A 26,536-nucleotide genomic window follows, 5' to 3' on the forward strand; every position below is an offset into this window, starting at 1 on the left:
ACATCAGGAGCCAGAAATAACACCGTGAGGCTTCAAACCCATTTTATTATGACAAATGTACAAGATCAGATTCATAAGAAATAACAGTAAAGTTAACAAAAATTTAAGGAGCAGACAAAACACCAACAACCAGTCTACTAGGACCTATACACAGTGGACAGGGTGTCTTTCCTCCCAGATTCATCATGAGGTAAATAGGAAACTCTGTTAACACTTCAGTCATTGGCACCAACTTCATCCCTCAACCCCATCACGGCCTTTACTCCCCTCTTCATTCCTACGCAGCTCTTGCTACTGGTTATGTCATAACTGTGAGAGACACATGAACGCATCCTCCTCGTCTCTGTGGAGAATATAAACAGGGTTACGTACAGCACAGACATTCCTTGACCCACCAGGACACACACCTCTAGTACATTTGTAGAATTGGGTTTCGCTATATTCTGTCCAACTAATCTAGAAGCTAAATATCGTGTATAGAAGCCTGTGTTGTATGCACTGCAAGCAGCACATATAGGTTTTTGCGTTAGAAGTCACGTTGGGGCCGTGGCCAGTATCAAAAACGGTACGATAAATAGAGTGGTTTATCCTCTGTGAAGACCATGCTGAGACTAATTTACAAAATATTTTACAAACAGGCCTCATCTCCTCTCCTTCAGCTGTCCTAGATTATTTTCTAACGCCCTCAACATGCCTTTAGTAGGTTAGCGCATGCTTTCCAACGCAGTCTGACTGCAAACGATGCTGCTGAGTCTCCTTCAGGTGAGGAGACCTTCTCGAAACATGCCAAAGTTTTCTGATTTTGTTACAAAAACTGTTGTGCCAGTATCACTTCCCCTACAAAAAAAAACTATTAGAAACTCATGCAATCCCAAAGAATTGCCCCGATATATTTTTTCATGATTAAAAAAATGCCTCTAAATATATTACAGCAAAAACTACAGATATACACACAGACTGGTTCCAGCAGAGGTCAGTGAAGTCATTGGTTTGATTTTCCTTTATCCTCCCCTCCTCCCCCATTCAAAAACTGCATCCTTTCAAAACAAATTATTTTTGCAGAATCTCGATCTGGCTGATGTCCGGCAACAACTCGACCAGAACGGCAGCTCAAGATTTTAAACAGAGAGGACAGGAAAGCAGAGCAAGAAACAAACGAATAAAAAAAAAAAAAAAGAAGAAAATGGGGTTTGTTTTGCAGCTGAGGGTTATTTTAGCTAATAAGGTTTTTAAACAGTCGATGGATGTACAAAGATAATAAGACACTTTACATTATTGTCAAAGAGACAACGACAAATAAAGGTTTAGATATAAAAAAAATTACATCATTATTAAAAACAAAATCACAACGTAAATGTAAGAAGACGCTAGACTAGATCTTGAAAATAGGAGGGACAAACGGTTTTTGATTTTGTTTCCTCTGACAAAATTAAAAAGTGAGATTTTACCACTGATGGCAGCGCACAAAGTTAAAATAATTATGTATGTGTACAATATACATAAACTACTCTATCGTTTAGCAAAGAAAGGGAGGAAGGACTGACGGGTTGGTCACATATATACATTCACACCTTCATACAACGCAAGGGGTCCAATATATAGTTTTAATATCAAGGGTTAAAACAACAAACAGGGAATATTGCGTAAACACCAGCATCTGACCAGCTGTGGTGTGTGATTATAGCTTATCAAATATGACAGGAAGAAGAAGAATTAGTCTCATCAAAGGAGATTAAACCAGAATTCTCACATCTTTAACTCAAATATAAGATCCATCCAGCAGCCAATTAGCTTAGCAAAGACTGAAAACAGTTAAACCAGCAAACAAAATCCACTAACAGCGCCTCCAAAGCTCAATATGTAACAAACAAGATATATAAAGTGTTAATTAGTGAGATTTTAAAAGCTTTAAAAGTGCCAGTGGGTGGATTTATCGTCGTCAGAACATCTGAATGCTAATCAGACTTTCTTGTAATTGCCATTACGTCACGATTGCCTTGGATTTTATCAAACATCATGCATGTCCTGATTAGTTAATGGTTAAAACACATTTTTAAAGACTGAGAACAGAGCAGAAGGTGGACTCAGTGTCTACAAACTAGACCTGTCGACCAGTCGAAAGGAGCTCTCTTGCAGCTTATTGAAAGTAGATCGGTGTTTGTGCTAAGCTAAGCTAACCTGCTACGGGCTGCAGCTTCATATTTACGATAAAGACATGATTTCATCTTCTCTGCTTTGAGGTGAACCAGCACTTTTCCTAACATCTGCTTTCTTAAAGGAAAAAAATGCTGATTGATGCACAGAAATTCACCTCAGTTTTGGAATGAAATTTCCCAGTCAAATAACGGCTTTAGACTTCCGTTACAAATCCCAGATGTAGAAAATGAAAACAGAAGTGAAATGAGTGAGACGTTTAGAGGAAGGAGGTGGTTTGGCAGTGGAGCTGGATGATGCACGTGGTTTGAGGGTTATTATTACCAGACAAATGAGACGATATGTTAGTGCCCTTATTGGTTCCTTAATCCCACAGGGACAGACTGGTGACAGGGATCCAGTTCCGGCTGTTGGTGCCAAGAATCAAGCTCCGGATGACACAAGTAAAAAGGACGCCGTGGAGGATGTTGGCATGGGAGGGAATAATAAAGTTAAGCAATATAAAAATACAATACCACAAAAAAAAGGAACAGTACACCATTTTTACAATTGTTCGTTATTGCAGACGTAGTCCACGAGGTCTGTGACTCCTAACAGGTCGTCTTCATCATCGTCCTGCACTGCCATGTCCTGGCCGACCAGCCCGTTTGGTGCTATGGCAGCGGCTGGCACAGCACTGATGTTTTTGGGCGCCTCCAGATTTGGGATGACAGCCGGAGCGGCGGCTGCAGACCGGCTGATGAGGCCCTCGGGGCTCTTAATCGGGCTCTGTCCGTTGGTTGGTGGCAGCTCAGCCAGATTGCAGTCCAGTGGGTTTGTTCCCTTTGACTCCTCCTCTGCTTTCTTCTCCTTTGGTTTCTCCTCCGGCTCCTCCTCGTCGTCGTCGTCCGAGTCGATGCGGTTCACCCGCTTACGGATAGGGCGGTCCTCCTCTGAAGACTCGTCCGAGTCGTCGTCCGAGTCGTCGTCCTCAGACGCTCTCCTGCGTTTCAGTGCAAGACGTCTGCGCCGCTGCCGGGAATCTTCCTCTGAGGAGTCGGCTCTCCTCTTCAGCCTCCGATCCCTTGACTCCTCCTCAGAGTCTCTGGAGAAACTCGCTGCGAAAAGAAAACAACAAGAGGCGACTTCAGCTGCTGGTATTTCTGCCATCAGTCACTTATAAAATACAGCTGTAGTCTGACTCAGCCGAGCTCACAAAATATTTTAAGTGCTACTCATGTTTTTTAAATGTTGTAGTTCTCGGTGTATGGTTTTATTATTGTGCTAAATTGTCCTGCATTTTGAGCAGGCAATTTATTTTCCTCTCAGCACTTTAGTGTGTCCACACGTGCAAAGAAATCAGATAAAAATAACTTCTCAAAATAAAATATTTCGATGAATTCAGATTGCATAAGAACAGAAACGCGTAATACGAGTTAATGTCAAACGATGACTTTTATCCTGAGAACAACGTTTACATTTACTGCTGTTCATTTATCTCAGCAGTGTTTCGGTGTCGCTGCTCACAGTGCTGAAAAATTTCAGAATTGCTGGTTTGGATGAACAGAGCTGACATGAAGTAAAGTTTCTCCACTTTGAATTATGATTTCATCAAAGTCTGAAAGTCTGTCTGAGAGAACTCTCACTTTTATAGTTTTCTGATTCAAACATCTTTATCGTTTCTTCAACCTGTCACAACACGTATATTGAATTACTTCTATTTTGTTATTCATTGTTTATATGTATTTGTTTTATAATTTTTAAGCTGAATTTGTTACTCATTTACTCGTGTTTCAGTGCTGTAGTGCTAGATTTTTTTTCAATTTGTGACAATAAATAGTTTTTAAGAAAGAGCACTTTGTTGTGCTACAGAGAAGAGACAAATACAGATCTGAGCATTAGGGAATCAAACATTTTGTCGCTTTAGTTGTTGAGCAAATGTGGTGCCATATCTGCTGCATTTTATCAGAACTGACAGAATTTAGTGACAGTGCAGACTGTGTTTTTCGTTTTCTCAACAGCTTAATTTTTACCACAAACACACACCCCTTATTCTCAACGGTTTTACTCACGAGATACGACTTAATGCAGTTCATTTTCATTGTTTTACAGGTTCCAGTAAGGTTTTCTACAACTAAAACATGTAATTTTGTACTAATGATACAGAAAATGGAGGCAGTTGCTGGAGTTTTTCATTTCCAGGAAAGTTTCTCTGACAGAAATGTGACCATTTAAACGCAAACAACTTATTAGGTGCACACACAAGCTTGTAACTTTGACTTTTTATTTTATAAAAACGAAAATATATACTATTATACTGGTACTGTGTAAAGCAGTTGTTAAAATTGGGAATTTTACTTCCTAAATGCGTGATCACCAAAAACAGCTCCTTCCATTTTGAACTCCATACGTCTGTATGATAACTGGACGATATAATCAGAAGTAGTGAGGCACTGGGACAAACATGAAGCTCTTGAGCCCCTGCAGCATTCAAAGGCTGTGGGTGAACAGTGTGCATCTCTGACTGACCGTCGCTATCGGAGCTGTCTGCCTGATGTCGAGGTCTCATCTTGGCTCGGTTGGTTTCTGCCTGAGAGCCTTCAGACTCGGACGTCTCGCAGTAGTTCACCTGCTTCTTCTGGTGCCGCCGAGACCGCCGTCGGCTCATATCCAGATCACTGTCGCTGAACTCGCTGGAGCCTTCGGTCACTGGACACAAAAACACAACAACAGGGAACAAATATAAGAAGAAGATCTGTCAGCTTAAATCATTTTTAAAAGGCAACATGAAAATTCTCAGACTGGAACTTTCAACAAACAGAAATTTCCTGTCTTTATGAATGCTTGAGACTCATCCAAAATAAAGATTTATTGAAGAACTATTGATTTATCTTGCACATTATTTCCTCAATTAACCGAAACGCTACAAAATGTCAAAAAACTGTTTAAAAAAAATATTCTAAATACCATAAAAGAAGCAGTTTCTATACTTCCACCATAGGCGTCAGTTTAGGGGGGGACGGTGGGGACGTGTCCCCCCCACTTTTTGTCAGGGGTCATTTTGTCTCCAACACATTCAAATTCTTCACATGTAAGCCGTTGTAAACCCAGTTATTTTCAGTAGTATAAAAAATTCCGACGCTCCTGAACGCACCATCCGCACTCGGCCGAGAGTTAGCACACCTTCGTGAGGTTAAAAAAAAGTGTGCAGATGCTAAATTTGTGCCCGTGCCAAGTGGAAGCTCAATGGCGTGCTGGGTAATCGGGAACACCGGGGATATCCCCGCATTGGTGAGGGACGCCTGCTTTTCTCATATGCTTCCGTGTCGTTGGTAAGACAGCACTTTGAGAAAATGTCGAAGAACGGCGGCAAAATGCCACGAACTGGGGTTGAACTCACAACCACCGCACCAAAGGCGGAGGCTCATCCTGTTGAGCTATCGGTATATACGGGTAAAGAGGTCTGTTGGCCGGTATAGTACGAATTCTCCCGGGCCGAAATTTTGCCCCTGCACGCCTCTGGCCGACCCAGGGTGTGCATTTTCATCTGACAATTGGCTGTGGTCTCCATCCCCCCCACTTTTAAAAACAAACTGACACCCTTGACTTCCACAACTCGCAGTAGTGATTGTTCATTATTTGAAACGAATGATGTAAAAACTATAAATGAAACTATATTAAGATTTAAGTTGTTTTTATATTTGTACCTCAACCTTCTGAATCCCAAAACCTATAGGCATAAAAAATAATGAATATATGCATAAAAAATGCCAGTTTATCAGTCAAAAATGTTAAAACAGCAAAACCCTCTTTTTGGGGAAAGATTTATCAAATTAAGTATAAAATTGTGACATTTTTTCAAGGTCACTATATTTTCATTTAAAAATCAGCCAAAAATAAACCATTTGTACCAGATTCTGTAAAAAGTAAAAAATTCTGCACTCCTTGGTAAAACCATTACTGACTGAAAACAACAGTCACAGGACAAAAACTGAGTGACTCTTTGGTTGAACTGCAAGAGGAGGCAATTTGGGAAACAAATGAAATAATAAAATGTCTGTCGTATGCAGAGCAAACAGGTTAAACAAGAGAACATGCTGACTACCACAGTCTACAGACCTATTTCATCTTCGTCTTCCTCGTCCGTCTCGTCCTCTTCGTCGTCCGAGTAACCTCTCGGTCTTCGTCGCTTTCTGGAGCTTCGCCGGCGTTTCGGTGGCCTCCTGGTCCGTGAGGAGGCGAGACGTCTGCCACTGCTGTGGCTGCCGAAGTCGCTGTCGTTGGACTCCGGCTCCGTTTCGGCTTCAGAGTCATTGTCCGATACAACGAACTCTTCTTCTGAGCTGCAACCAAACAAACACATAAAGAGTTCAGCATCCAGCAAACCAAACTCTTCCTCACACAGGTTTCAGATCGACACCAAAAGTCCAAGTGTACCTTTCGCTGAGGCGGAACTCTTCCTCGCTCTCCTCCTCGTCCACGGTGCTGTCGCTGTCCAGGTCGTTGAGTCGCCGGCGTTTCTTTTTGCGCTGACTGACGGTGGGTCGAGGCGGCCGTCCATTCTCTTTTCCCTCCTCTGCTTGGAGGATGGTGGACATGTCCTTTCCTCTGTGGCCTGTGATGTTGGCCATGTCTTTACCTCGACCAGCTCCTATGAAATAAATATCAGAACTCATCATTAGCCTAAGTATTTAATTACATCTTAAACAATCAACAGTCTATGCAACATGCTGTTGTTAAAGGGGAACTTCGGTTTTTTTAAACTTGGGGTCTGTTTTCATATGTCATTTCATACATGTGAGTGATGGAGAAATGAATTTTCGACATAGCTCCAGTATTTAGCCAGGCAGGCAGCTTAGCTAGCGAGAAGTATGGGGCAACTTGCCCCCCCCGCGTCAAAGTCTGCCCTAACGTGCTTTTTCCCCCCCACACTGACCGGCTCGGATACTCTCAACGAGTGTCCCACAACATACTAGAGATACTAGCTACTGGTAGCTTTAAAAGTTATCTAATCTGTTATAAAAAAAATTAATTTATCAGAGCCCAATAATCTAAAAATCTTTCTACAAACCATAAACTGATCATCTGACCTGCAATTCTTGTCAAAAAAGACATAACCAAATCTAATAGTGATATTTCTTCAAAATCATTGTATTTCACGTGTCACATTTAAAAGCTCTCCGCAAATAGTTTGCATTGACCAGATTCTGCAAAAATTTATATTCTCCTTCATGACACAAATATGAAGCCTTTGTGACTCAGAGATAACCAATAGCTAAGCACAAATGCAGGGATTTATTGGCTGAACTGCAGGGAGTGTTTGCACAGAACAGATTAGAGTCGAGCACTGAAACAATTTTTAGTTACACGTGTAAATAATTCAATTTTGTCTTTTTATGGCCGTATAAACTGTGTCATAATGCAGAGGAGACATGTCTGAGTTCTCTCTACTTCTAGTCATGATTGTGCTGTTTCCACAGAGGTGCAGGACTTTATACTGCAGTGAAAAATTATCCCATGGACGGAGGAAAAAACAGAAAGTGCTTTGAGTTCACAGGGTTAATTCACTGTGAATGCCATGAGATCTTTTGTCCTCTTACCTCCACCTTCCGCTTCTTTGATATCTTCCTCTATGGCCTCCTCGATCGCCTCATCGAATTCATCAAATCTGAAAAATTGTGGACAAAAAACCCATTTAATGAGTGGCTAATCACATTCCACATGTACAGTTTATCAGTTCCTTTTCCTGCAAAGAAAATTTAAACGTATCTCTGCAAACTGTAGCAGCTAAAGACTGTTGCTAAGCTAAAAGAAATTGCAGCATATGTCATACTAAATTTGCCGTATCTGATTATAGACTGAATGTATGGCAAGCCCTGCAAAAAAAAAAAAAAAGTGTGTAGTCAGTGTCAGCAATTAATTTCAATGTAAAGAAACAAAAGCTTGCTGAAAAAGTTGTTTTTCAATTGCTAATTAATCTCTAAATCACAAGTGAAACTCAATTTTACTGATTCTACATAGTTTAAATTATATTTTAAGTTGCTATCATCTCATTAGAATACATCAAAATCCATCTTAAATGTTAAAAATATCTATTTTGTCCAGTCTGAAGATCAGAATTATCATAATGAGCTGAACCAGAAACAAATCTTTGTCTATACTGAAAAAACATTCAACGTTAAACAGTCAGGCTAAATGATTCATTTAGAAAAATAAAGAAGTTCCTTTGTGTTCTCAGGGTTCATTTCTGTCATTTATATTTCTGTGTGTTTCAAACCTGTAGCTGATGGTTTTCTTTGCCCTCGTCGACCGGCGGCCCCTGTTCTTATTCTTCAGCTTCGGTTCTTTCTTCTCTTTGATTACGATCTCTGGCCTCTCCTCCTCCACCTCCACCTGGGAGAAGCAAAAGTTTGGATTAATTCACAAACATCAGCAGAGGAATGCGTTTCTGTCTAAATTAAAAATAATACAACTTCACCGTGGACTTACGGAGGGCGTGATGATGTTCTCGACACTGATTCCAACGTAGATTAGGCGCTCTTTCCTGAAGGGCATAAAACATGTTAATAAAGCTCACCAAAATATGAATTTATTCTTAATTTAGCTTAATAAAATCGTTATATATTTTACTAATTTTTTGTCAGAACAAATTTTAATATTTTGCTTTAACTGCTGTGTTCAATGTCAGCAACACTGCAAAGCTTTTACTGCGAAGGAGCTTGTAAAACACAGTAAAAGCTGTAATTAACAGAAAGAATTATCAGAATATCACAATATTAGAAGATTCAGTCCAACACCACCAAAAACTATAACATACAACAGTTTCTCTCAACCTTTCTGGCTCAGTCAAATGTATTTTCACTCTCTCAGGGTGCATTTTGTGCTCATCATGTGTGTATTAAATTGATTTTTAAAGGCCTCAAGAGGTAAAAGAATCAAATTTTTTTGAGAAAAAAAAAAAAAGCAAAAGCAAGTTTACCCCTATTACTCCTGTGAGATCACTCAGATTTATCTTTAGACTCACTGGAGAGTCACAATCCGCGAGTTGGGAATCACTGGTCTAATAAAAACACACCAAAGGAACAACAACCTTTTCGAAAAAAAAGCTCAAACCTCACAGACTTTCTCACCTCCTCTCAGCTCGTTCTTTCTTTTTCAAAGCAGCGTCGAGGTTTTGGAGCTGCTCTTCGAGTTTGTCGCAGAGCTGCTTCTGCAGAAGTGATCAACGAGACGTTTAAGCTCCGTTCACATTTTATTTAGCTTATTTTCTCTTTAATTTCTGGGGCTGTGACGGGTACATACATGCTGGCAGGGCGGACAGAACCACTCTCCATCGGGGATGATCATGAGTGGAGGCCTCAGGCAGGCTGTATGGTAGCCGCTGTCACACGAATCACACAACAAGATCTGGAAAAGTCCAACACTGCAGTTAGCAAAACAGCTGCTTCAGGTCACTAAAAACAATCATTTAAGTAGATTCACACTGGGGGGGGAGGGGAGGAAATCAGTTTCACATTTCGGAGTGATGTGAGCCATTTGCATGCTGTTTTGTGTGATTTCTTGTTTCATTAACATTAGAACCACATACATTGAAAATAAACCAGGTGGAATCAGATCAGAATTATCGTTTAAAGAGGTATAATTTTAATAAATCTACATGTTTGTAATGCTGGCTAAGACTGCTGGGATGTGTTTTTCCTAACTTCATTATTTCATTTGTCATTTTTGGCTGTGGCGGGACTGCAGATGTAAATTAACTGCTGAGCAAACTTCAGAACATTTGAAGAGTGTTTGAAGAGGAAAAAAAAGGAGATTGATAACTTAGCTAACGCAAGCAGTTTCTTATAAACAAATATAGAGGTCGGCTGGTGGACTTGAAATGCTCTCATTTCACCAAATTCTGGTTTATTGAACGAGGTGTAATCCAGTATTTTTGCCAGCAGAACAGACAACCTCTAAACACCCCTATGTTTTCTCAATTTTCAACTAATGCTATTGTTAGACTGCTATTTCTAATTTATTTAAAGTTTATTAAACATTTACTTTAAATTGGGTTCAAACTAGTCGACACCGTGTCAAAGAAGTTATCAGTGTGGCTGCATTTTTTTTCATACGGAAGCCGAAAAAACACTCATCAATCAACATGGCAGGTTATCTAAAAACAGCAGCTAGCTTGTGTGTGAGATTCCTCAGTAGATTTTATGTTTGGTTCACTAGCTGATATAGTTCTGTTTTAGGACATAATATTAATACTGAGTCTGTAATAATTTCAGTATAAAATACTTTGGGTAAAATGATTAAATGTGTTGCTAACACTGGCTTTATTTAGAATTCATTTAATATAATTTGACTCAGACACTCAATAACTGTGGTTGATTTACTTAATTTAGCAAGAAAATGCAGTTTTTTCCCCCCCTGGTTGAAGAGTAGCCATTATTTCAGTCGAAAAAGAGCTTCACTGGTTGACTACAGCTACAGTTTTAAGTTCCGTGTTTGGTAATTTTTTTACTGAAATGCACCTTGAGAGTCACAGCAACAGATTTTATCAACACAAGCTTCTGCTCTTCATCAAAGACTCTGTAGTTTTCCTACACAGTTGTTCATCTTTTCTACTGTTGCTTCAATTGAGTTGATTTTCATGTCCATCCAAGCTGTGGACGTCCTCCAGCAGTGAGTCACCGGACTTTATTTACGGAGGAAAATTAACCAGAACTTTCACATTTTAGTGAAATTAGCAAAGCCCAAAATAGCTCCTTCTTGCTGGCCAAAAATTGCACTGTTTTAAGAAAGAACTCTACTTTGGGTTTCAAGTGAAATCACTGCTTTAGTCCTGTTTTTAAACAGCGAAAATCAGACCACCTTTCTGCCCAAGGATTTGGAAACTGACAACTGAGCAGCTTTGTTCACTCAAATTCTGTGTGATGCAACAAAAACTTCATGACATTATCTTCCCAGTTTTAATGTCTACTCTTTTTTTTAAACAATGTCTTTATGTATCTTGTAGGGATTGTTGAGCCCTCCGACCACTAGGAGGAGCTACAGGACTGAGGTCAAAGCTGAAAACTGCTTTGTGACTCAAAAAAGTAACCAGAAAAGTGTTGGAGAAGCCAAATCAGTTCATTGCTTTAAAAATACACCTATGTTTCCTTGTTATAATGTTGTCCTATGTCTTTTCCATCTCTCTCTTTAGCTGGGTTTCCATTACCCTTAGATATGCGCAAAAAGTAAATAGCGCAATAAAAAAACTGGTAATGGAAACACCCGAATTTCGAAAAAGGACTAAAATATCGCAAAAAAGTTTTTACGCTCTCATGAGGTGGTTTTTCAGACGTTTCAATATTGAAAAATATCGCAAAAGCGCAACGGAAACACTTTTTCTGCAATTATACGTCACCGGACGTGACATACCTGGTCACATGACCAGTTCTCTTGGACTAAACATGGCGCGGTACGTGTGGACAGAAGAGGAGACCGAGACTTTTCTTACCATTATTCTTGAGAAAAACATCACTGCCATAGTAGACAGCAAACAGCAGAGGAATGCAGAGTGTTATAAGGAGATAGAAACAGGTTTTGGGAGTCCATCTTCCTGCAGTGAAATCTCGCAGGATGATATTTTACGAGAGTTACGATACTTCTGCCCAGAACAACCTTCAATGGAAACACGTTCAAAGCGCAAATATACTTTGTCGAAATTTTAGAAATATCGCTTTTATTTTGCGAAAAACTGTAATGGACACCCAGCTTTTGACATCCTGTGAAGCAATCAGTCTGTTGTGTTATTGAAAGAACCACAAAAAGCTACAGGAAGTGCTAAATGTTGTTTGATACAGCTGGACACCCACCAGTTCTGGGTGATTTGGAAGACCGCAGTGTTTGCAAGGGTCATCATTTGGAGGTAGATCATCATCCGTAGACGTTGATGAGTCCGAGCTTCGTCTCTCCCGGTTCCGGTTCCGCCTCTTTCTGCTTCGCTCAACCTTGTAGTCTTCATCGCTATCGTCCTCCTCCTCGCTTTCCTCCTCCTCGCTGGACTCCTCGTCACTGTTGTCGTCCTCGTCTTCGGAGTCTTTCTTTTTGCGGCGCGTCCTTGTGTTGGACCACCGAACCTTCCGCCTTTTTCGGCCCTAAAAACAAGACAAACGTTACAAAAGCTAAAACAATTGTTGGATGTTTTGGCACCGATGCAACATCTAAGCAGGTCTTCGGTCTTACCTTTGGTTTCGTCTGACCCTCTTGATCTGGCTTCTTCTCTCTTGGCTTCTTCTGAACAGTCTTCACCTCCTCCTCCTCTTCTTCTTCTTCCTCCTCGTCCTCTTTATCTTTTTCCTTCTCTGCCTTGTTGTCGTCCTGTTTCTCAGACGGAGGAACGGCCTGCTGCTTCTCCATCTTCTTGTCCTGGATCTCGACCACCTTCGGTGTCGGTCTGGAGATCCTCGGCGACCTTCGAAGAGACCTCCCAGTGTTTGTATCAGACTCGGAGTCTCCTTGTCGCTCTTCTCTCTGGAGCTCGGCTTTCCGTCGGTGAGCTAGAGGCTTGTTTCTACGACGGGAAACTGTTTTCTTAAAATCTGCTGGAGTTTCACCTCCATTCGTCACCTCTTTTTTTGCTTTTGCAGTGTCCAACTCCTCGCTTTTCTCTTTACCTTCCTTTTCAGTATCGCTGGCTGGCTGTTTGCTCAGGGGTTTTTCTGTTTCTTTTGAGGATTCAGCATCTTTGCTCATGTTTTGGTCTCCAGATTCTTCTGCTGCGGTTGAGGTTTTACTCTCTTTCTGAGTTCGTTTCTCCTCCTTTGTTTCCACAGTTTCAGAGAGTTTTTCTGTTGTGGAATCCCTTTTATTTTCTTTGTCGTTTGAAAGCTTTTCACTGTCTGTATCCTTTTCATTTGCCTTGTCAGCATCCTTTTTTCTTTCTAACGACAGATACTCTGCCTCTACTTTTTTCGGCTCTTCTTCACACACTTTCTCCTTCTCTGTCTCTGGTCTTTCGGGTTCTTTATCAGTTTCTTCAGAGACAATTGTCTTCTCAACGGGGCTGCTTGGTTTATCTTTGCCTTCAGATGCTTCCTCCATCATCTCATGTGCAGGAGACTTTGTCTCAGTTTTCTCAGTTGTCTCATCCTCGTGTGGCTTTGTCAGATCGTGTTTAACGCCTGATGCTTCAGCCGCCACAGGCCCAGATGCAGAGTCGCTTGTCTCTGTGACATCATGCATCGTGCCGTCTTCACAGTTGACAGCTTTCTTTACGTCTTCTGGCTTTTCCGTCTTTGTCTGGCAGGCTTCACTGGCTTTCTGAGCAGTCACCTCTGCTTCTTTGAAGTTGTCCTGCTTCTCGGCAGGTTTACATGTTTCTGATTTGTCTTCCTTGTCGACGACAGGAGGCTCCACGCTTTCCTTCGCATTGGCTTTTTCTTCCGATTTCTCACTAATTAATGGTTTGTCTGATTTTTTAATGACAGATGTTGATTCAGTGCTTTCAGAGTCAGCGCATTTCTCTGCAGGATCTTTGTCTGTTGTTTTAACATCTTCCTGCTTCTCTTTCAGCGCTGACTCTTCTGATTTCTCGATATTTGCCTCAGTTTCTTTAGCGTCACTGGTTTCTTTTTCCATTACATCTTCTTCCAACTTTGTTTCTTTAGTCTGGCTTGGCTCGGACGTGTCCATGTCAACACCGTCTGCCTTCTCCTCGGACTTTTCTGAATCTTTTGACTCAGCCTCTTTGGGTCTGACTTCATGATTTAAATTTAGGCTCTCTGACTCATCAGCTGTTAATGTTTTATCACTTTCTTGTAACGTGTTGTTCGCCATACGAGACTGTTCTGTGTCTGCCAGTTTGGATTCTTTGACTTTTTCATGCTCTTCATGATTAGAGGATTTCTCCAGTGCATTATTGATGTCTTTAGGTAAAGGTGGCGGTTCTGTCGGTGGTGGCAGAGACTCGTGGGCTTCCCTCTTCTCAGTTTCCCTTTCAACCTGCACATTTTGAGGTTTCTTCTCCACATCTGCTTGTTGTGATTCGACTCCCTCTGAATCCTTCTTTGCACTGCAGGCCTCGTTCTTCTCATCTTTCGTGGTGTCTTTTTCTGGAGCTGGAGCCTCATTTTCTGTGCTGTTTACAGTTTTATCTGCAGCTGCTTCAGTCGTCGGCTCTTTGTCGACAGCAGTGTCTTTTAGCGACTCAGACGAAGGTTGAACCTCACCATTAACGTGATCGTTTACCGTCTGAGCTTTCTTTGTCTGTTCAGGAGTCGTCTCGACTTTAGGAGACTCCTTGAGGTTAGAAACTGCTGGATTTTGCACTATAATGGAGCTACTTTTCTCAAAGTCTTCACTGAACTTCATTCCTCTTTTTTTAAGGGGGATTTTGGCCTGTTGGTCATTCTTCATAGTCTGCTGGATCTCCTCTGCATTACTCTTCTTCGCCTCCTGTCCTTTTTCTGTTTTTACTGGTATACAGGACGCCTCGGAGGCCGTTGTTGGTTCACTTGTGCTTGATTTAGTTTCCGAAACCTCCATTGGCTCCTCTTTGATGTTCTGGGCTTTTTTACTGATATCTTCTGAGAGGAGTTCTGTCTCAGTTTTGCCTTCAATGATGCCATTCAGTGAAGATTTTGTCTCAGAGGTTTCTGACTTCAGGTTGTCGTTCTGCGTTACTTTTTCATTATTCTCCATCTTTGGTGAAACGGGATTAACTGCCTTGTTGGAGTCTTTGCTGTCTTCTTCTAGTGTGTCTTCAGTCTTTTTAGTATCACCTGCAATATGAACATGAAACAAGGTTGGCGATATGTTAAAATCTCTCTCTTGTTGATTTAATGCTTAAAAATCCAATAGTGTAAAGAAGTTTTACATTTATAAGGTTTCCCTACACAAATAATCCCTTCCTGTCTCAAATTGGCTTAGATATAACTCACACAGTTCTTACTCCAGAAAGTGCAGATCTACTTAGTTCTCTTGTCTTCTTTCTTTAGCCACCCAGTCATGAGTCAATATATTTATCCAGTTGATTCACATTCATTTGGCAGCTAAATAAGCAGAAATGCTTAAGTGAACACCAAAACCTGTCGAGAGGTTTTAAACACATTTTCTCGATAAAAATTGCTAAAATTCCACCATTTAAGCAAATCAAAAGCTGCACAAAAAGAAAAAAAATAGTAATATTTGTAATTTTTTGGCCAGTCATTGAACTTATGTATACCATACTGCTTTGTAAGGAAATACAATCAAAATCTAAGCCTGAAATTGTAATATTTGATCAAAATGACTTTATTCTACATGGTATATTTAAAAATTCAACAAAATTTTGCAAAACGTCAATGCAGTGAAGATGCTATGTTTTATTCAGTTTTGTTCAACAATCAAATAAAATGTGCTTTATCAATAAAAGAAATACAGCATGGCTCAAAAACAATACACAGAAGAGTAAGCTGTTAGTAAGTTGTTGGAAGATGCGCTCAGCACGGTGAAATATAATTCACCGTTGATGTGAATTGGGTGGACAGCGTCTAGTTTGTCGAGGTGGTAAAAGTGCAAAGGGGAAAATTTATAAAGCACGTGAAACCGCCATTTTTTTCCCCACTATTTGTAACACTTGTGGGCAAATGCTAACATATTGATTCCAGATTTTTTTTTCAAAATTCGTAAAACATTTAGTTAAAGAAAATCAATTTTTGTTTTTAAAAAGATTAGTGGCAGAACAACTGTCTCATGCTGCATAAAAGATATTTCTGAGTTCTTTCTACTTCTAGTTACGGTTGTTCTGTTTCCATTGAGGTGCAGGACTTCATACTGCAAAGAAAAATGAGCCCACATTGAGTAAAAAATGGCTGAATAACAAATGCCCATGTACTCAGTCAGTTGCCAATATATCCATTCAATCACCCAACTCTAATATGAAATAGAAGAAATCTCTAATTCAATAAGTAAAGGAAAGTGTGGGAGTATAGAGCTTTTATATTTTAAAAATTTCATATAAAACACTCCAAATAAGTTCATATATTTCCCTTTTCTGTCTGTATAGCTACAAAAAGCTAACTAACAATATAAACGAATAAACATTTAAATGAAAACTAAGCAGAAAAATTACATTAATATCAGTCGGTAAAGAAACTTAAAAGTCTAACCTTTCTCTTCTGCTTTTTCTTTGTCCTCCTCACCGTCAGGTTTGATTTCCTGTTCTTGGTCTTTCTTCTTCAGCAGTTCAGGGTCAATTTGCGTCTTCAGCAGGGCAACAACCTCGGCCAAGTCATTTCTGTCTCTACAGGGAGAAAGCACCATCACTGCTTTTTCAGACGCGAATAACGTAGCGTACCTGCTTCCGCTGAGAGAATTAGCATTTAAATTTCAGCTCATGGCACCTGCAACACTTACGACCACTTACCTGACGATGCACTTCCACGATGACCCATCAATGTCATCCTGCTCCTCCACGTAAACCCGGACATTGTCGTCTTGGTCCAGTTGAAACCAGTACATCTGGCCGTCTTTGTCCCGGCCGATGGGCTGCAGACGCATTTTATCTGGGTCCTCATCGTTGATGGCAGTTTTGAACTTTACATTTTCGTCGAATTGACACTCGCACAAATACTGGAGGAAGAGTAAAAGCACAGGATGTTTATTAATGCTAAAGCAAAGATCATTTATACAGCAGCATTCAGACAGGAGACAACTGAAAGTGTGCCAGAGAAGAAAAATAGCAAATAAATACTTAAAATATTATAAATAAGTTGCATGTTTATTTGGTTATAATGTTTTAAGCCCTGATTTAAATGAGCATTAAATCAGTTTTAGAGGAACTCCAGTATTCAGAGAGTGTCAACACTAAAAGGTTCTTCACCTTGTTTGGTCCAAGATTACCTTATTTATAACTTAGAGGGAAATCAGAGATGTATTTACACAATTAAATGCTGTACAGACAAACAGCAGCATTTACAAATCTGTCATTTGGACACAGGAACAGTAGAGGTCAGTCGATTCTGCTGGAAATAAACACACAAGCACAAGCTTTCCTGCATCTTGTTTGGACAGAAATTATTTAATTGTTGCTCTGTTTTTGAAGCTAAAATGAAATGTGTAACTCTCCCTATATGGCTGTAGAAATTAGTAGATTGTAGTGTAACTTTTCATGATTAGATTAGCATCATTTCAGTTCCTTCTGTGTTCAATTGTAGGCAGGACAACAAGCACAAGGAGTAGAGAAAAGCATCCTGAGTAAAAAGAAAGTCCTGCAACAGTCTGGAACCCAAAGAGCAACATGATGGAGTCAGCGTGAATTAAATGAAGAAACACTCAGACTAATTTCACAGATTGTGGCTACAACTCAGAAATGCTGAACGACGACAAGCATTCTCGAGATACTACAAACAGGACTGTCCTCGTTGTGGTCACTACATTTTTGTTTGGGAATTTCATTGTACACAAGTCACATCTGACAGTAAATGTACGGAGCTTTAACCCTTTAAGCTGCAGTCAATTCCAGCCATTTTTAGTACAAAAAAAAAATCGCTAATATTCTATTTTTAAATTTAAAAAAATGACGAAAAATACAGGGAATATTGGACGCGCATCGCGAAGTGCATTTCCTTGAAAACGACCGATTCGTGGATTTTATACGACTTCAGGACATGTTTTGGACAAAATAGTTTACTGGCTTGTGTCGTCTGGATGTAAAAGGTTGGATTATGGCCGTTTTTTGTGGAATATTTTTTTCTGTGTGTAATAATGAACCTGGAAATGTGAGTCGCGCTGTGTGCGTTGAAGCCATGTATAGAGAACGGATGGATGAATATCCGTTTCTGTCGGACAAATGTGTTTTTCTCACCCGCTGTGGTAATCACATCTGAAAGTGGTTTATACCGGCAGATTCATGAGAATCTAAGCTTTCCATCGGCGTATAGTGTTTGTATAATCGCGTTTGCAGCTGTCGGACATTCTTGAAATTCCTATGCAAATTAGTAGGTGTACCGCCGGCGGTACACTGAAGTTTAAGGGGTTAAAAACTGGTAAGTGAATCTAGTCAAAGTCCATCATGGAATTAAATCAGCGTTGATTATACACTGCTCGTCCAAAACAAAGTCACACACTTTAATATTTCATCAGACTGCCTTTAGCTCTGAGAACAACACTCATTCGCCATGGCATCGTTTCGATAAGCGTCAGCAATGTCACAGCATTTATTTCTGTGCAGAGTTTCATTCATTTTTCACCAAAATCTTATATTGATGATGGGGCTGAGGTCTGGACTCTGTGGAGGCCAATCCACATGTGAAAATGAGGTCTCATGCTCTCTGATCCACTCATTCACAATGTGAGTCTCATCAATCCTGGCATCGTCTTCTTGGAACATGTTCATGCCATCAGGGAAGAAAAACGCCACTGATGGAAAGACCTGGTCATTCAGTATATTCAGGTATCAGCTGACCTCATTCTCGGGGAACATAACTTTACTGAACCTGACCAACCCCAGATCATAACCCTAACCCCCACAGGCTGGTAGGCACTAGCCATGATGAGTTCATCACTTCATCCACCTCTCTTCTTATCCTGATGCCCCCAATACTCTGGAACAGGGTAAACCTGGACTCATCAGACCACATGATCTTCTTCCATTGCTCCAGAGTCCAATCTTTATGCTACCTAGCAGACTGAAGCCTTTATTTTGTTTTCTTAGAGCTACAGCTGTTTAGTCCCAGTCCTTTCAGTTTCCTTCGCATTGTGTATGTTGAAATGCTCTTACTTTCACTGCTAAACATAGCCATAAGTTCTACTGCTGATTTACTACGATCATCTAAGAGTTTGTTCTGTTCACATTCGTTACTGGAAGATGATGGTTCACCACTATCCTTTAGGTTTTAATAATGCGTTGGACGGTTCTTAACCTGATTTTAGTAGTGTCAGATATCTTATTTTTCTTTGCTTGATACAGGCCAATAATTTGACCTTTCTGAAACAGATTAACATCCTTTCCATGACCACAGAATATGTCTTCCAACATGTTGTTTAAGAAATGAGAAGCTCCTCACTGCATCAGCTATAGGGTTAAATAACTACTGCCTCCCGTTAGCACTAGCCGTTAGCATAGCCTTAGCTACTCTGAAACATCCTAATTTGTGGCAGTGACTGTGCTTCTTGTTCAGCTTTCACAGGCTGTGTCTCTACCAGAGAGACATATCTTTCAGTTAGGAGCACAGTTCTAATGTTAATCTTGCTTTAGGGTGATAATACAATACTTAAATTAGCCACAGGCAAAGATGCACAGCAAACCTGTAGCCCTGGAAGCAAAACAGCTGCACTAACAAGTGAAACATTCTGCCGTTTTCAGTAGAACACTTACTAAACCCGAGCTGTTTTAGTCCATTTATGCTCTTGTCGCTGTATGTAAACAGTAGCTTTCAGTGTTGATAGTCTGTTATTTGTGCAGTGTAACCTATCAGACATTGCTGAGAATGAACTGCATCAGAGCAAAATTAGCATATTGAATTTACTTTACTGGTAATTGGCACATAAAAACAGAAATAGCGATACTGATAATCGGAAAAACGTTGGACCAATAATTGTTCAATCGATGGTTAAGAGGGCTGATGAAAACGGACTGTCGTTCTAACAGCAGCGTCAAAAACCACTTTGCTCACTTTAAGTATCCCCGTCTTGCACTCCATCGTCAGCTCCTTGTATCCTTTCTGTTCGAGTTCCCATGCCCAGGTCGTGTTGAACTCCTGACACACCTGCAAGGCAAACAATCTCACTGAGGAGAGCCTGTACACTGTTTTATTGCAAGAAAAAGCCTTCAGTATAACTTTAGAAAGTGAGAATATGCCATATGTGGTGTTTTAGGCTTGTTCTGCTGCCACAGAAGAGGCAAACAAAGCTTTTAAATCAATAAAACATTTTAACTAGTTTCTTATTGGTCCCAAAGGTTCCCAAAAGTAATTCCAATTTGACAGTTTCAGTCAATAAAATCTGCTTACGTATAAACATAAAAACTCAAACCATTATTTACCCTGACTAGATATTTCTCCCATCTGTCCGCCGACACCGACTTGCCAATCTTCCTCAGCAACTTGACGTGAAGATCAACCAGCAGCTTTGGAACTGCAGGAACACAAAAACAAACCGATTATGGTGGAAACCCCAATTTTAGAGACGTCATCTGGCGTCTGTCCAGGAGAGTGCGAAAGAAACGTACAGTAAAAACCTACTGACCAACATCAGAATCTGCAGATGTGGTTGCTGATTAAATATTTATGTCATCAGTAGGAAGAAATAAGTGACTGTTTCGTTCACAAATGGTCACATAACTGGCACATAAAATGTCTTATTTCATGTGACCAACACTCTAAAATCCAAAAATACTCAGATCAGTGTCACATTTGACAAAGAAAAGTATCAAAACCATGTTTGTAAAATTAGAAGAGCTGCTATTTAACATTTCCGCTTCAAAAATACTATCAGTCAGCTATCAAACTTGGTCTAGTCTTGACAATATTTACAACAAATCGGGCCATTAATAGATTTTATTGATTGTAAAAACGCACAGTCTGTAACCACAGCAACCACAGTTATCGTGATTTGATCCTAAAATCAGAAATATTTCATTTTTTGTTGTTGTTGTTTAACACTTTTCATGGTTTTGTTCACCTGCCAGAACATATATAAACATGCACAAACGGGAAACTGCAAAAATTATCTTTGTAGTTTAAGATTTTTTTCTTCACAAGTTAGGAAGGTATTGAATTTTGTAGCTTGTAGTACAAAAAAAATCCAACAAAACAACAACAACGACAATAGGAGAAATTTATCTTAATCCGATCATTAGCCAAACTGTAGGTTCCTGACATGGGTAAACTACACAGTGGTAATGCAAACTAGTAACTAACTACTGACTCATTTTTTTTTTGGGATGATGCTCACTAATGGCAACAGAGGATGAAAACATTCTCTACTTTTAAAAGTCCAATTTTTCTGGACATTTTGCCTCATCTGTGACGTCAATTTGACCTCTATTTGTTCTAAACCTGTTGTCTGGTGGAAGTTTGTATTTACAAAAGTCTCTTTTTGATCCAAGATGTGACTCCCGGCTGCTCAGAAAGATAAAATCTCTGGACGTAGAGAAAAACCAAAGCCTCAATCTAATTTCTCCACAGACTGACCGTAAAGTAGCCAAGCAGAGCAGTAGGTGGAAATATTGGATTTAAGCATTTATTTCCTCCCATGTGAGCAGATTATTACTGCAGGCAGAAACAGAAAGTGTGAAGATGGTTAAAGATGTGTCATTTTTTTTCCATTTAAATGCGTGCAGGGGTTTAATGTACATAACGCTGAGTTCAAACAGGAGACACCGACACAGAAAACTGGGACATGATGACTATCTGAAAATATTCACACAAGATACCACAAAAAACAATAAAGGTGGCCAACTATTAACGAAGTGATCCTCCACAGGAAAATTTAAATATTCACTTGTGTAACTGCAGCGCTTCAGATATTTTTAATTTCTCTACATAATGTGCCAGCTCACCATGCTAACTATATTTACAATTTCACCTAAATCTGTCACTCTGGGAGATCTTTAATACCTGACAAAATTAAGATTTTGTTCTCTGGTTACACTGAAATAATCATCACAGAAATGGACAATTGGCACGACTACATACGAATTAAGTTTTGGAAGAAGAAAAATGCTCCTTTCTTTGTGGCAACAGACAAAACCACATACAAAAAATACTCTGCTATTAGATAAGACAAACCAGGGATTTTCCTGGCTCAGAATGGGAATTTGAGGGGTGGTTTGTTGACTACACGCAACAATAATTGTGATTGGTTTGCTTGCTGTAAAAAAGAGTCAGTGTTACTATATTTGGCAGTAATTGTGAATTTTCCTGATATTCTGACCAACTGATATACAGAAATGTTTGTTTTATTGGAGTAAATGAAGCCCCAAGTATTAAAACAAGTTAAAAATTGAATATCTATTGTTATTCTCTAAAATTTAATCACACTGGTGCCGATTGTTTTCCTTCGAGGCTGGTTAAAACCTGTTAAAAAAAGGCAAAACAATATTCTACACAGGAAAACCCTACTTCAGTTTAGAATACAACAACCCAAAAAAAAAAAAAAAGATTGCCTGCTTGGCTGCTCCAAATAATTATATTTTAATTTTAACCAAATCTGTCAAACTGCGAGAACTTTAATACTTGTGTGTGATTTTGTTCTTGTAAAATACTAAAATAAACATCGCAAAACAAGAAATTCACACGATGACATTTAAACGGCAGGGGGTTTTCCTGCATAAGGGGACTGTCTGTGAGCAGTTTTGCTGAATGGGATTTAAATTTACTTCAGCATAGTGGATATGTTTGATATGTAAAATACAGAAAAATGCAGATTTCTGTCGAATACGGTAACACGGACTCATTACTTTTACTGCATGTGGACCGATCACTTACTGTAGTGATTCTAAGGGTGCTTTCACATCTGTTAGTCCGTTAGAGTGGTTCATTTGGACCCAAAAGTTGGTACAATGTTGCTGATTTCAACTGGTTCGGTTCGCATTCACACCAGTGTTTTCGCAGTTGAACCAACTACGATGAATGTTATATCTCCCCCCAGTCCTTTGGCGGCGCTGTTCACAAAAATAATGACGTAGGTGAACGCTGATTGGCGCAGCATGTGAAGAGGGAAAAATCCCAGAAGAAAACAGGCTGTGTTTATTCCATGGATCGAGGTTTATTCGTAAACAATGAACTATGTTCTCTTGTTCCTCCTTGTTGCCATATATTCGTATCATTGCTTTATGCAGCAAGCACAAATACTACTGTTGTTCCAGCATGAAGCTCGCATTCGGTACGAGAACATTACACAGTCGTTTTTGGCACGGAGAAGATGCATTGCAAGACGTTATCGTTATCCCAAAATTCCCTGTGCAGGTTGCTACGGAAGCTCCCGTAGACCAAAAAGTCTGCTGCGCCATCAAACCGGTCCGAATGGAGACAGGTTTGTGTTCTCACCAGGAGCGAACCGAACTGGAGTTCACATAGTTCACATTCTTTAGTCCGCACCAAAAACATCTAGTCTGCTTTCACACCAGCCCAAACAAACCGTACTTGCTGCTGTTGCGGACTCCAGTCCGCTTTAAGTGGACCAAAAGGCGTATGTGTGAAAGCACCCTCAGGGTGCCTTTTGGTCCACTTAAAGCGGACTGGAGTCCGCAACAGCAGCAAGTACGGTTTGTTTGGGCTGGTGTGAAAGCAGACCAGATGTTTTTGGTGCGGACTAAAGAACCGGACCGAGACCACCTTCGAGAGGTGGTCTCGGTCCGCTTCTATGTGAACTCCAGTTCGGTTCGCTCCTGGTGAGAACACAAACCTGTCTCCATTCGGATCGGCTTGATGGCGCAGCAGACTTTTTGGTCTACGGGAGCTTCCGTAGCCAAAAACGACTGTGTAATGTTCTCGTACCGAATGCGAGCTTCATGCTGGAACAACAGCATTATTTGTGCTTGCTGCATAAAGCAATGATACGAATATATGCCAACAAGAACGAACAGGAGAGCATAGTTCATTGTTTACGAATAAACCTCGATCCATGGAATGTTTTCTTCCGGGATTTTTCCCTCTTCACATGCTGCGCCAATCAGCGGTCACCTACGTCATCTAAAACACATTATTTTTGTGAACAGCACCGCCAAAGGACTGGGGGGAGATATAACATTCATCGTAGTTGGTTCAACTGCGAAAACACTGGTGTGAAAGCGAACCAAACCAGTTGAAATTAGCAACATTGTACCAACTTTTGGGTCCAAACGAACCACTCTAACGGACTAACAGGTGTGAAAGCACTACAAACAAAAATTGCACTTGAATTTGAAATGATAATGTAAACAGAAAATCGCAAAGGTTGCAATTAAGAATATAAATTTTTCACGTTTTATGTATCATGGCTATGATTTTCCAAATTTATGCCATGATTCCATGCAACAGTCACACTTTAATTGGTGTATTGTGTGCTCACGTTCCATCGCATACTTTAAATCTATAACGGTGAATACTTAAAAGACTTTAAACAATTCAGGAAAAAAAATTGCAATTAGATGTGCATCTTTTTCTGCAGAAAACAGCACTAACAGCAGAAAATAGAGCTGCAGGAGCAAAAACAAAGTATGGAAAGTGTTTTTGGGTGCAGACAAACAATAACTTCAGGTAAGAGCAACTGTTTCTAATTCCTATTTTTAATCACACTGCTAAACAAACAGCAGCTCAATCTGAATCTTGATGTGGATCCTTGTTTGCTGCTTTGTTTTTTTCTCTAATATCTTCATGAATCTTCTTTATGCAATGTGCAATACAGTGCTTGACTACTGTAATAGCTGTTTGCATGCATGTGAAGCCATAAATGCATGTTGAAAGTAGAAATGTTTTGCACAAATGGTGTTATTCTTTTTGATATGTTTACTTTTTTGTTTGCTTTGTTATTGTGCTGTCTGTACAGAGCTTTAAAATGTGCACCACTGCCCAAGATAAATCCCCCTTCTGGTACAATAAAGCACATCTTATCTCATGCAGACAGTGGTAAAACGCTTGCAGCCTATGTTTTGTTTTTCATATTAGTACACTAATCCCGTTTACTGTTTACACCTGTCGACATTTACTGTCCACCAACATACATTGGAAAGCTTCTTTTAGAAATGTGTTTACTTTTTACTGGTGTTCTCCCATAAACCAAGAGATATTGCATCCCATGATATTAAAATATATGTAAAATACAATACTTGTGTCAGATAAACGAAAAAACAGCATTTCTCGAACATGATCTGTGAAATTCGGGTCGCTGTAGGGTCGCCACACATTAGCACATGCTAATGTATGGCGACAATTAATACACACTCAATCAGGAACAGTTCAGGCGCATGCGCAAATCAACGCAGCTGAACACGAAAAACCGTCAAGTCAACCACAAAAAGCTGCACAAGCGGATGTACGAGAGTTTTACATTTGTGCGGACGTACAAAAACCTTAATTAAAGAGGTTTGTGCAGGAATTAAACAGCAGAGTTGACATACGTGTGCATTTAGCATTTGTTTAATGTAAAATTAAGATATAATGGTGAAGTACTCGGTAACGGGATTGTGTTCGTAGTGCTAAAATCTGTCTTATTTTGAAAGCGTCGGTCGGCTGTCGTCGTTATTGCGGGTCACTTGACAGAAGCAGAACGAACCACTACATGGCAAAATATTTTAACTGTAAATAAAGTAAACAATTGCGTGTCCGTTTCACGCGTTGACATCTTTACCAACAAACCATCCAAATCCACGACATGTTACGTGGATTCTCCCCACGTTGGCGGCCGCACAAAACACTGAACTCGCCGCACGTTTGTGTCTGTTGTTTTACAGCGGCAGATAAAGGCTGCTTGGAAAAAAATTAAGCCCAATTCAAAAGCTAAAAAGTGACAGAAAACCTCGAACAATTCGGCGGCTTCGACCCCGAATAACTGCGAAAATGTGCGCAAACGCATTTTCCACTTCGAACGGCAGCTCTGAGACACAGTTAACTCAAATTTAAGTAAACACGGAGGTTAAAAACCACACAATAACACACAACTAGCTAACATTAGCTGCTAGCGTGCTAGCACGGTACCATTCTCATTAATGCAGCGGTGAAGTCTCTCCTCCTCCCCGCCAGCAGCTGCGCGTTTTTCCGCCTTACCTGAGGAAGTGTCCTGCAGATATCTCTCCAGCTGAGGAAAAGTGAGCTCCGGTAGGTCCAACAGCGCTCCGTACCGCTCCAGAAAGGAGCAAATCACGGCGTAATTTGGACACAAACCGGGGGAAAAACTCGCCGTTGCCGCCGAAGCAGCCATCTTTTCCACAGCAGTGTTAAGCTAGTCGCAGTTACATACACGACGTCCGGTGTTAACAAAATAAAACATTCATCCAGCTCAAATCAATTGTACTTTATTTATCTAATTATTTACACCTTTTTATAAATACAGAGGTTATTCAAAGTGATTTACCAAGGAAATTAAAGATAAAATACAAAACATAGCAGAGTAAAATTAAATTAAATTTAAAAACTGTACAGATCAGTTGAATGAAAAACTAAGTTCGTACATAAAAAAAAAACTGACTCACTTAAACAGCAAAGACAAAAAAAGTAGGAAAAACAAGCCATTTAAGAGAGCAGCCGAACCCAAAGTTCACCTGAACAGGTCACCACTCCATCACAGTACAACGAAGCACTAATCTTTATTCCTGATACATTTCAGAAATAGTTTATTCATAATAAATAATACTTAATATAAATACAAAATAAATCATGTTAAATATCTGTTTATATTGTGGTCCTCTGCATATAAATGTGCTTTGATCACATGGTATAGCACATTTATTAGATAAAATTACACATTAATT

General features: G+C 39.9%; 1 protein-coding gene across 1 annotated transcript; it reads right to left on the minus strand.

The window, feature by feature from the left end:
* Positions 1–25: 25 nt before the first annotated feature.
* rsf1b.1 (remodeling and spacing factor 1b, tandem duplicate 1) lies at positions 26–26,002 on the minus strand. Its single transcript, XM_022212728.2, has 16 exons — positions 25,833–26,002; positions 20,129–20,220; positions 19,761–19,853; positions 16,511–16,716; positions 16,254–16,387; positions 12,349–14,885; positions 11,979–12,260; positions 9,436–9,540; positions 9,264–9,343; positions 8,623–8,677; positions 8,411–8,526; positions 7,734–7,801; positions 6,571–6,784; positions 6,253–6,476; positions 4,663–4,842; positions 26–3,251 (listed from the first exon to the last, which is right to left on the minus strand). The coding sequence occupies exons 1-16, from the start codon at positions 25,984–25,986 to the stop codon at positions 2,698–2,700; spliced, it is 5,094 nt and encodes a 1,697-aa protein (XP_022068420.2). The 5' UTR covers positions 25,987–26,002; the 3' UTR covers positions 26–2,697.
* Between the last annotated feature and the right edge of the window lie 534 nt (positions 26,003–26,536).

This window comes from Acanthochromis polyacanthus, chromosome 17, assembly GCF_021347895.1.
Source record: "Acanthochromis polyacanthus isolate Apoly-LR-REF ecotype Palm Island chromosome 17, KAUST_Apoly_ChrSc, whole genome shotgun sequence".
NCBI classification, from domain to species: domain Eukaryota; kingdom Metazoa; phylum Chordata; class Actinopteri; family Pomacentridae; genus Acanthochromis; species Acanthochromis polyacanthus.